This window comes from Staurois parvus, unplaced genomic scaffold (assembly GCF_062004578.1).
Source record: "Staurois parvus isolate SC_StPar_1 unplaced genomic scaffold, SC_StPar_1.0 ptg002753l, whole genome shotgun sequence".
NCBI classification, from domain to species: domain Eukaryota; kingdom Metazoa; phylum Chordata; class Amphibia; order Anura; family Ranidae; genus Staurois; species Staurois parvus.
Window position 1 is genome coordinate 4141176 of NW_028320549.1, and position 12289 is coordinate 4153464.

At 42.2% G+C, this 12289-nt stretch overlaps 1 protein-coding gene across 1 annotated transcript in view; it reads left to right on the plus strand.

The window, feature by feature from the left end:
• The window catches only part of CIMAP2 (ciliary microtubule associated protein 2), a 35703-nt gene extending 29935 nt beyond the window's left edge, over positions 1-5768 (plus strand). The window contains exons 9-10 of the mRNA XM_089666615.1: positions 1057-1187; positions 4140-5768. Coding sequence (XP_089522741.1) covers positions 1057-1187; positions 4140-4227 — 219 coding nt within the window. The 3' untranslated portion in view covers positions 4228-5768. The remainder of the gene's footprint in view (positions 1-1056; positions 1188-4139) is intronic.
• Positions 5769-12289: the final 6521 nt, after the last annotated feature.

Here is a 12289-nt window from a genome sequence, read left to right on the forward strand (position 1 = left end):
CATGATCCCAGACCCAACAGTAGGTTACACCGCCCAGGAGCCTCAGGACAGTGGGAGAACTGTGTGGATTATGGCTGTTGGAAGATGGCACGTCCACCAGAAGTCTCATGTCCCAGAAGCAGATGTGATGTCATACACCTGGTGGAAGACCACCCGAAGTTGGCTGGTGAGGGCAAACTGGAAGTCTTGGAGAGCATTCAAACCATGTGACCCCAGTGGACAAAATCCACACACTTGTCCCGCTGTCCTGAGGCTACTGGGAGGTGTAACCTACTGTTGGGTCCAGGATCATGTGCCATCCTTCAACTTCTGGGAATATGTTTTTCCCCTCTCCACTGGCTTGGTGATGTATCAGTCTGGGTAGTACTGTATGTCATGCCCTTTAACTTTACAATAAAGTGAATTTTGACTTTATCTGTTCCGAGGCTTTTGGCTCTATTGACTTCCACAGGGCTGGGAATGCTCCTTTATTTGTTTTGTGCTCATGTCTCATTGCTGGTCAGATGAGTAGTTGGAGCTGCCCATACTATGGTTATCTACATATCCCCTTGGAACCTCATTGCACTTGGTACTTGCATTTTTGCCAGGCCACATGCCAGCTTTGCTCACATAGTCTTTTAGTATGTCATCTGAGCACAATACGGGACCTTTCAATAAAGTTGTTTATAGTATTTGATACTTTTGGGATTGTCAGATTCCTGTGTTCCCTGCCACTTGCTATGGTTCCGTCCGTTGACCCCTGTGTCACTACAAGACACAGCAGTGATGTAGGTCAAAGGATAGAACAATGGAGCACAGTGGGGGGGGCAGTGGCATAAGACACATGTGGAAGACCCTGGAGAGGGGAGTATAATATACTGTATCTTGTATTGCAGGGATTCTTTCTGAAAATGTTTTAACCTGGAAGGGTCACTATACAATAAACATTAAAATAAATGTACAATAGCCAAAATATGTGCTCACTAAAAATGCCATGTATTTATTCTTTCCTTATCTTCCCGTTTACTGTTTCACTATTGATTTGGTAATCTGTATATTTAATGCTCCTGATTTCAGAACCCAGTTGGAGTTGGCCGATACAATATCAACAAACCACTGCGAGGCAAGACAGCAACAACTTACCGAACCTCCTTCCTTTCTAAAACAGGACGTTATTTGTCTAATCCACAAAGGGACAAAGTATTTCAGTATGTATCAGTGGCTATAGTATGTTTCTTAGGCTACTTGCGTTAAAGTCCCCAGTAATCAATCTCAAGATTTATCATATACAATGGTCAGCCATAACATTATGACCCCATATTGAGACATGGACTCCGCTAGACCTCTGAAGGTATGATGTGGTATCTGGCACCAAGCCATCAGTAGGTGATCCTTTAAGTCACAGGTGTCAAACTGGTGGCCCTCCAGCTGTTGCCAAACTACAAGTCCCATGAGGCATTGCAAGATTGACAGTTACAAGCATGACTCCCAAAGGCAGAGGTATGATGGGACATGTAGTTTTGCAACAGCTGGAGAGCCGCCAGTTTGACACCCCTACTTTAAGTCCAGTAAGTTGTGAGGTGGGGCCTCTATGGATCAGACTTTTTCTTTCAGCACATCCTACAGAAGCTCGATTGGATTGAGATCTAGAGGCCATGTCAACACCTCAAACTCCTTGTTGAGTTTCTCAAACCTTTCTTGAATTCATTAGACCAGGCCATCGTCTTCTGTGATCCAGTTCTGATGCTCATGTGCCCATGGCTGTGCACATGGGTCAGCATGGGCACCCTGACCAGTCTTCAGCTACGCAACCCCATACAAAACAAACTGGAACACTGTGTGTTCTGACAACTTTTTTCAAAGCCAGTATTAAGTTTTACAATAATGTGACTGATGTGAATGTACTATATATATATATATATATATATATATATATATATATATATATATGTGTGTGTGTGTGTGTATGTAAAGCACTGTGTAAGTCGACGGTGCTATAGAAGTACCTGCAATAAATAAAATAATCTGAGCTTATAGTAGCTCTTCTATTAGATCAGACTACATAGACCAGCCTTTGCTCCCCATGTGAATCAATGAGCCTCGGTCATCCATCTCACTGGTTTGCCAGTTTTGTTTCCTGGGACCACTTTTATTAGGTCCTGACCATTGCAGACCCGGAACATCCCACAAGAGCTGCAGTTTCTGACCCAGTCATTTAGCCATTACAATTTGACCCTTGTCAGTCACTCAAATCCTCACATTTGCCAATGTTTTCTACTTTCAACACATCACCTACAGACACGACATGTTTAACTTGCTGCCTAATGTATCCTACCTACTTTCAGATGCCATTGTAACAAGATAATCATTGGTATTCACTTTACCTGTCAGTGGTTATAATGTTATGGCTGATCAGTGTGTGTTAATATGTGGTATTTTACACATTGAGGTGTGTTGTGTTAAGGCAGCCAATTCATTTCTATTAGGCTGGTAATGCTGGTAATGAACAAAAACGGGACATGCTCCATTTTTATTAAAGCAGCACTCCCCAGTGCAAAGAACTTGCATTATGGTCCACTGCAGCACAGTCTGTAAGCACCTACTATACTGTGCGCTGGGGTGCCATGTGTTATGGTATGTTGTGGTAACACATGGTAAAACTCATCGTTTACCAAACGTTACTGCAGAATAAAGGTGTAAAGCCAACTGGCAGCAATAGGGGCAAAGTTTTTTAGGAGAACCCCAGCTTATCTATTCAGAATTACCATCACCAAAGAGAACATTGGGTTAAATTGAACCTGTGCTTTGTTCATACAGGCACCAATTCATTTCCATAGTGCTTTTTGCAGAAACACACTACAGTCCATTTTTAACATGGTTTCCTATGGAACATGTTCACATCTATTCTTTTTTTGAGGTGCTGCTTTTTTGGAAAGGGTCAGGGAATTTTTTTAAAAGCAAAAAGCAGCATTTTTGCTACAATAGAGTTCAATGAAGAAGCTACTGAAATGCATGGCATTATGTTTTGCATTTTTATTCTGTCCAGCAACGGAAAAAAATTCCACTTTAACAAAAAAAAAAGTTAAACAAAACGTATCAAAAACGCGTGTAGAAAAACGCAAAACAAACTGCAAAGAGCACTGCAGAAAGCATCAAACACAAAATGCATATACTGTATGTGAACGGAGCCTTAATCTCCCTTCCCCAACATATACTTAACCTTTGTTATGTTCTCCTGTCAATTTCTCTGGGAGCCAGGAGCAGAAGAAGCCACCCTGTGAAGGTTGAGTCACTCAAATTATTGGTTGCACAGTGCTGTGGACTCTCCACTGAGCACCAGCGCAAGGGGGCAAAGTGCCGCTGAGCACCAGCGCAAGGGGGCAAAGTGCCGCTGAGCACCAGCGCAGGGGGGCAAAGTGCCGCTGAGCACCAGCGCAGGGGGGCAAAGTGCCGCTGAGCACCAGCGCAGGGGGGCAAAGTGCCGCTGAGCACCAGCGCAGGGGGGCAAAGTGCCGCTGAGCACCAGCGCAGGGGGGCAAAGTGCCGCTGAGCACCAGCGCAGGGGGGCAAAGTGCCGCTGAGCACCAGCGCAGGGGGGCAAAGTGCCGCTGAGCACCAGCGCAGGGGGGCAAAGTGCCGCTGAGCACCAGCGCAGGGGGGCAAAGTGCCGCTGAGCACCAGCGCAGGGGGGCAAAGTGCCGCTGAGCACCAGCGCAGGGGGGCAAAGTGCCGCTGAGCACCAGCACAAGGGGGCAAAGTTCCGCTGAGCACCAGCACAAGGGGGCAAAGTTCCATTGACCACCAGCACAAGCTAAAATCTTGTGTTAATAAAAACAAATGTATTAAAACTCACCGCCAATCCAATATACAGTATATATCCTTGGCAGTGCACTGACCAACCATGTGAAAGCTCAGGCGAATCGTGGCTAATTAGTTGCGGCTTGTAACGTCATCGCCTGGCGCCGCTACTCATTTCCGAGCATGCGCATTGGCCCCTATGTGCACTGTTATCAGTTGCTTGACTCCTGGGGCCACTTGGCTCATGTGCCGACCGAGAGGGCCCACTGCGGCATGCGAGCCATAGGTTCGCCACCACGGATATATGCTGTACGCTTGTAAAATCAATTTATTTATTACCGTTTTGTGTTTTGTCTTTCTAGAGAACGTATCCAAAAATCCCACACCCCATCAGCTGTTGGGAAACCGTTGGCATCCACTGATTCTACAGCTCCACCTTCTACAGCATAGAGGACTATGGATCACTGCTGATCAGTTGTGGTGTTTGAAAAGCAATCAGATAAGATCCGAAAATGTGCAATGTTAGGAAAATTAATTACATTTATATCTAAAAAAGTAGTATTTTAATTCTGTTAAAGGAAAACCCCTACCTTGTTGTCAGCCTCATATGTACAACTCTTGAGTTACCTGTTAACGTCATATATCACTTGGAGACTGGATGGCATCACATTCTTCCAATGGAATATCCATACTATACAAATGAATGAGAAAATGTTAGTTTTGGGTGCAGATGATCTTGAAGGGCTCTTTCACACTGATGGCTGGGAGTAGTAATAACAGGCGGCTGCGCTACAGTTTTACCGCCACCCACTGGAATTCTAACATTACAGCTTTCATTATTGCCACAACTGAACCACTTTTAACTTTGGCTGCAGAGTTTGACAAGTGGCATTGTCTGGCTTGCATTTGCAGTGCTGCCATATTGATCCCAATGCCGCCTAACACTTGGCTTGCAGTTGTGGCATAGTCCGCTTTCTGTACGACAATTAAAAGAAAAAAGAAAAAGGGAATTAATCCCGCTTCAAAAGATGGCAATAGCTCCTCCTGAACACCTGCCTGATGCTGCTATACCACCCTCTGAAAAGCCATCTTCCAGAGATTGCTTTTCAGAGGCCACTAAGCATTATTGCCTAGCTGAAAGAGCCCTAAAGATAATCTGCCATAAAACCGTTTAGGGCAAAATGAAGGGGTAGCACTGGTACCCTGGGGTTAGTCTACTGATAAACTGTATTTAGACAGGGTATCTGGATTCTGGGCTGGCAGAGTCTTCAGTTTCCTTGGTTTGTAACCAAGGAGATCTGAAATTTAACGGATAAGTTCACCTTTGGGAACATGTTACATGTTCCCCCTGTTTTTAGGGTGGAAAATGTAACATGTTCTCATAGCTGCACCCACACCCTCCACCCGTCTCCCTCTGACAGATTTGAAAACAGCGCGGCCGTGCGAGGTTGCGCCCCCACACAGCCCTGTCACTCATTCACAGACTTCTGTGAATGAGTGCCTACAAGTCCTGGCAGCCTTAGCAGCTGTCGGCTTGCAGTTTTCAATGAACTACCACGGTGCTGTGGAGTGCTGTGGTAATTAATTGAAGCTTCCTGTCAAATTATCTGTTTACTCGTATATGCCTTACGGAAAGCAGATTTTCTGACAGGTCTGCAGGAGACCTGCATGGCATCAGCGATCTCCTGCCAGCTGGTGCAATGGTTTTCAGGCTTCTGCAGACAAAAATAATGTACATTTTTTTTTGCCTGCAAAAAAATGTGCATTTATTATTTTTGTCAAAAAGGTGAACTTATCCTTTAAGTGACACCGGTATTTATTCATCCAGATATGTATTTATTTTAGTATTCTTAGTGGAATAAATTTGTCATAGAACAAACGCATTTTAGGGGCCCTCTTCATCAGGCCTTGAAAATGAGAGATATCTACTGGGCTGAATTAAGAATACAAAGTATGCTGCATTTTAAGTAAATAAACATTGGAGTGTGAAGTAAAACAAGAAGAAGCGCACCAACCTTGCGCATTACCTCAGTAACCAAAATTTATTTAGTAAAAGAATGGTACTCACAAACAGCGAATAAAAACAGGCATGTAAGTCCTCCCAGGGACTTCAAAGGCAAGAGGCCAGCGCGAATCCCATCATGGGGGTAGCCACTCAGTACAGCTGACGTGTTTCGAAGGTCATGCCTTCTTCCTCAGAGCTCTGATTCGCGCTGGCCTCTTGCCTTTGAAGTCCCTGGGAGGACTTACATGCCTGTTTTTATTCGCTGTTTGTGAGTACCATTCTTTTACTAAATAAATTTTGGTTACTGAGGTAATGCGCAAGGTTGGTGCGCTTCTTCTTGTTTTACTTCACAGTTCTGTTCAGGCTTCCCCAGCCTTGGTTTGGAGCTGCACGACCTTGTATGCCCCGGTGGTTGCTTTGTTGGGATTTGATCTACTCACCACCGGCCTGGGTCCCGGAGCGCAGGAGAAATTGCATTTAGTAAACATTGGAGTACAGGGTTCCTCAACAGATAGTTTGAGCAGCCTTTGATTAACTCTGCTCCAACATTTGTTTGCATTACTTTGTACTCATAATTCAGCCAAGAACATATAGTGGGAGGAAATAACAAAGGGAAACGCGTCAGTTTTGTGGTGTGAAAATTGGTGCATTATCTTCGTGTGAAATGAACAACATTCTAAGACAAGTCCTTTGCGGTGTTGCACCAGCTGTGCCAAATCACAGTAACAATGCTAAGCAACAGTTCCCATATTGTCCGATCATATGCACCGAAATTGTGAAGCGCTTGTGCCGATGTTCTAAATTAAAAACTGTGCTAAAATATACATTATCAGTGGTGAAAATACTGTAGTGGACATAACAGCAATTTCGAATGCAGAGCCCCATCACATGCAATGAATTAAAGAAGTAGCACACAACACTTTCATTAATTTGTCTCAGAAAGCACTAATTAGGTAGGCACTGACACTTTTTGGAATTCCTCAGTCCTGATTAAAGTGGAACTTTAGTTAGAAAATTAAGTCCTGCTAGATGACTCCATGCTGACCCATTCTGTAGGTATAGCTATTTAAAACATTAAAAATAAGTGCCTATACTGTTTAAAATCCAGTAATGCAATGTCTCACCCTGTTCTGCACATGCTCAATTGCACTCTATTTTTAAACACTGTGCTGAATTTGTAGAGGCTGATCTGCTGACAGCCTAAAGATTTACTGCTGCTCAGGACTCTGGACTTCAGCAAAATGTCAGCCTCCAGCAAGAAGTAACAGGAACGATGCTGGAGGCAATTTACAGCACACACTAATTTTGGTAGCATAATTATTAATATGGAATGCATGTTCCTTAATAAAGAACATTATTTATCAAGTTGTAATGGGTAAAGTTCCACCTTTTTTAATCTTTGTGAATTCCTCCATTAGCTATTGTTTTCAAGCCCAGATGAAGGGGGTGATTTCTGGCCCCTGAAACTTGTTGGCTCTGTGACAAAGTTTCCTATTATGATCTTATACTGGACGATTAGCTCCCAATGTGGAGCTTCACTCTGAAATCCATCAAATTGTTGTTTGCGACTCACATGCTTGTACTTTCTTCTGGCAGTTAAAGCAGAACTAAACCCACATCTCCTTTTCAGCCACGGAAGCTGCCATCTTAGCCTGTGTTTGATCTGCAACTGCACGTGACCAGTTATGATCCCAGCCATTTGATGGTTTGACAGTTTGGTTGAGCGCACATGCAAATGTGACCGTTACATTCCTGGCATGCTAGAAATGTATTTTTTATTAACTGGTAAATTGTTGGGTTTAGTTCTGCTTTAAATAACTGTTCAGCTCCACTGTGGGAGAAGTAACTGCCCTGGAGCTAGTAACCATACAGGGATCTCAGACTATTGCGGGATTCTTCAGATGTATTTTGCTTGATGACAGGTTTTCTTTATGAGCCAAAAACATGAAATGCGGCTAATAGAAAGTATACGAATCTGTATATTGGTAAATGATGCTCAAACTAAATATTAAACTTACATAATTTGTTTTATTGCATATTTCTGAAGACTAAAATACACTCAAAATTGAAGTTTAAAGGGGCCAGTGGCAGCTTGAACCAATAACCACCTTCCTCAGTTTTCAGTGGTGAGATTACCCTAACAATGTCTGCTCCCATGTCCTCACACAAGGCTCCTACTCACTGATAGCTGATTGTTATGCATAGTACCTTCTGAACTAGAAGAATTTTGGTCCATCTATGGCAGGCTTATTTTGAATCAGCTATGCCCCTTTCCGATCAACTTCTGTTGAACGGAAACGTTGGAACATTTTTCTCAATCAGCCAACTGTAGCCAATCAGTGCATTCTGATAGTGGAGCTGTCCTGCCGTCACAATACAGTGGCACATCGTGGAGGATTCCTTCAATCACCTTGCCACTTGTGGCAAATCTTGGGACTGAAGCCGACCATTAGAGATGAGCGAATCGAACCAGGCAAACCGGAATTCGATACAAATTTCAGGAAAAATTTGATTCGCGGCGAATCCGAATATTTGCCTACTTCGGGTGCGCGAATCGAATTTTTCCCGATCAGCCGGCAAAAGTGTCCCTGCAGAGAGCTCCGCTATTTCTGACATTTCTCTGACAGTTCCTTCACATGTACAGCGGTTGAAACATTGTATCTATTAGTTTCCATTTAGGATACAGATGTTTCAACCGCTGTACATGTGAAGAAGCTGTCAGAGAACTGTCAGAAATAGAGGAACTCTGCACATACACTTTTTGCCGGTTTGGAATTCTTATTTTCATCCTACTTCTTCTTCTTCTTCATCCTCATCCTCTTCTTCTTCTGAGGATGAAGAAGAAGAAGAAGAAGTAGGATGAAAATAAGAATAATTCCAAGCCGGCAAAAAGTGTATCTGCAGAGCTCCTCTAAGTGTATTTGCAGAATGTCATTTATGGAAAAAAATAGATACAATGTTTCAACCGCTGTATGGAGTGAATGTCCCAGAACTGTCAGAAATAGGCTATTTCTGACAGTTCTGGGACATTCACTCCATACAGCGGTTGAAACCGCTCTATGGAGTGAATGTCCCAGAACTGTCAGAAATAGCTTATTTTTGACAGTTCTGGGACATTCACTCCATACAGCGGTTGAAACATTGTATCTATTTGTTTCCATAAATGGATCCATTTATGGAAACAAATAGATACAATGTTTCAACCGCTGTATGGAGTGAGTGTCCCAGAACTGTCAGAAATAGGCTATTTCTGACAGTTCTGGGACACTCACTCCATACAGCGGTTGAAACCGCTGTATGGAGTGAATGTCACAGAACTTTCAGAAATAGACAGAAACTGTCACAGAACTGTCCTTCTTCTCATCCTTCTCCTTCTTCTCATCCTTCTCCTTCTCATCCTTCTTCTCATCCTTCTTCTCCTTCTTCTCATCCTTCTCCTTCTCATCCTTCTTCTCATCCTTCTTCTCCTTCTTCTCATCCTTCTTCTCCTTCTTCTCATCCTTCTTCTCCTTCTTCTCATCCTTCTTCTCCTTCTTCTCATCCTTCTTCTCCTTCTTCTCATCCTTCTTCTCCTTCTTCTCATCCTTCTTCTCCTTCTTCTCATCCTTCTTCTCCTTCTTCTCATCCTTCTTCTCCTTCTTCTCATCCTTCTCCTTCTCCTTCTTCTCATCCTTCTCCTTCTCCTTCTCCTTCCTCATCTCCAAGGGCATTTAAATTAAAGGTACAGTGTTCTGCACTAATCTAAAGGCTCTCTGAAGCCTAGAAACCCTTTTTATAAGTTAACTTCGTAGCGAATGAATTCGCATCAAATCGAATTTCTTCCTGAAATTCGCCGAATCAGCCGAATCGAATTTTTGAAAAATTCGCTCATCTCTACCGACCATACATGGGTCGAATTCGAAAAGAATTTTCTTTTGAAAATCTTTTCTAAGAATTTTTGTTCAAATTTCACACCATTAGTGGGCCACAGAAACGACTGATTTTCAAATCAAATCTGAGTAATGAGACATGTTGGAACTTTTTTGAAAAACAATCTAATTTCTACTCCATGATGGGAGAATCGTGTGAGAAATATAATCGAAAGAGAAATGGGCATGAGCTGTGACCTGGAAAGAAAAGAAAATTCTTGGCCACAAAAATTCTTTTTTGTACCAACATGTGAAATTGAGGCTTGGTTGGTCAAATTTCGAAATCAATGGTGGCACCATCGGATTGCAAAAAGCACAAAATTTCCTATTTTCTAAAGAAAATTTATTCAGAATTCGACCCATGTATGGCCTGCATAATGTTGGGCTCTGTGGATCTCATTATTTATAGTATCTGAAGGAAGGAGAGGGCACCCAGCCTATAGCGGTCACAGTATTTCCTGCGTGCCCTTTGTGCAGCAGAGGAAATGAAATTCTGTTGGTTGCAGCTGCTTTTATTAGGTCCTAGTCTATACCAACAACTTCCACATAGGATATTAGTAATAGAGTATAGTTAGGCTGGCCATACATCATATCATTTTTCTTTTTAGATGTACAAAAACCATATAATAATATGAGGTCAAACCTAAACACATTCAATTTGTATGCAATCAGAAAGGAGCTTGCATTACATTGTTGAAGGTAAATCTAAAGGAATTTGAATAAGAAAATTGTATAATGTGTGGCTCTGTAAAGATAGCTCAAGTTCTCAGCCAAGTACAAAATAAATTAAATTATATAAATATACTTGAAGACAAATGCCCTTACTCCGTATAACAGGGCAGGGAGCAGCAAGTGCAAAGCAAGTCCCCTAGCAATAAATTAGAATTCATCTACTAAAGTCTACTAGTGGGACATTGGTAAACTGAATTCTGATTGAGTGCTAAATAGTTATCCATGGCAACCATTCTTGAAAATGTCTTCAAATATTTTGGAGTTTTTGATTGCAGCTTGTCAGTATACAGCAGACAAAGCCCTTGGTCCACAGTAGTCAACTGAGCTGATCTTTGCTGCTGTTAACAGATCTGCAGGGGTACAAAACATAAATCACATAAGAAGTGATTTTTGTTTTTTAATACATAAAGAGAAAACCTCAATAAAATATTACTTCTCCAGCTCATGAGCAGAATAACAAACCCAACGTGATTTCATGTAAATTTAGGGGTATTTTTTTTTATCTGGACAGAAGTTGAAGATCCAGAGGCTTTTCTGTGAAAAGGTAGAACACCGATTCCTGCCACACTACACAGCCAGGCAGGTAACACTCTCATTTTCTGGTTCAGCTTTGCAACTTCCAGCATTATCTCTCCAGCCTGTTCATCAGACATTGAAACGGTATCAGTAATCATCAGTATAATTACATTATTTATTATTTCACAAGCAAACTGGTGACACAGGTAACTACACAGATGAACTAGAAAGTGGAGAGATCTTTCTGGCTATATGATTTGGCAGAAGAGTTTAAATCACAAGACTGGCTGAACAAAATGACAAATCCCAAAGATGGCCATACACTTAATTTTGTTTTTTTTTTTTGTTCATCCTATACCCAGAACAAAAGGAAAATTGAACAGATTTCTCCATCCATGCTATACAATGTGGATGAAAGACTCCCCTGCTGTTTCTATCGTGTTTTACAGTGCTGCAGGCTCCTTTAAGATTTTTTCAATCAAAGGATGGCAGGTGGGAGGGGCAGACAGGGTCACTCACATAGCAAATTTTGGCATGTTCATAAGGAACCGGTCAACATTTGCATGCTATATGGCCAGCTTAACACACCATTCACACTTGTGTGACTTGTCATGCGACTTTGGACATGAAAGTTGTATGACAAGTCGTACGCTATGTTTTCCAGGGATAACCATTCATAAAATAATATATTATACTATTAGCATGAACTATACTATTTTTTTTTTTAGTTAATGTACTACTTTGGTTCGACTTTCATGCAACTTTAGGGACATAGACTTCAGTGGTAACCATCAAAAGTTGCATGAAAGCCATACATGAATGTTTTGTATATAACAGTGGGTCTGGCCTTGTAGAGGGACAAGTCACATCCAAGTCAAACCCATTCAAAGTTGCACAAATTTGGAGTTGTGCAAGTTTGAATGGAGCCTTACAGTACACATTTACGAGGATAGTCTGAAATGTTCACAGACCAACCCAGAAGAAGTGACCACTCCATCACTACACCAAGCCACTCTTCCAGATGTTCAGTGCTGAAAAAGGTGCTTGCACGCTATATGGTTTTCATTTGCTCTTTGGAAAAAGTTGGCAACCCCCTGTAGTTATGTTGAAAATGGAGAAAGCGGAAGAAGGCGGCTCAAAGTGTTCCATCAGTGGACAAACTGATAGCAACAGTCTTCTGCACACCCTCGGAATCTCAATAGACTGTTGCCATCACTTTGCCCACTGGTGGAACACATCGAGCCTTCTCCTTCTAGGTTCTCCATTTTCAACTTGATTATGGGGGGGGGCAAATTTTTGCAAAGAGCGCATGAAAGCCGTATAGCGTACATGTGCCGTTTTCAGCTCTAAG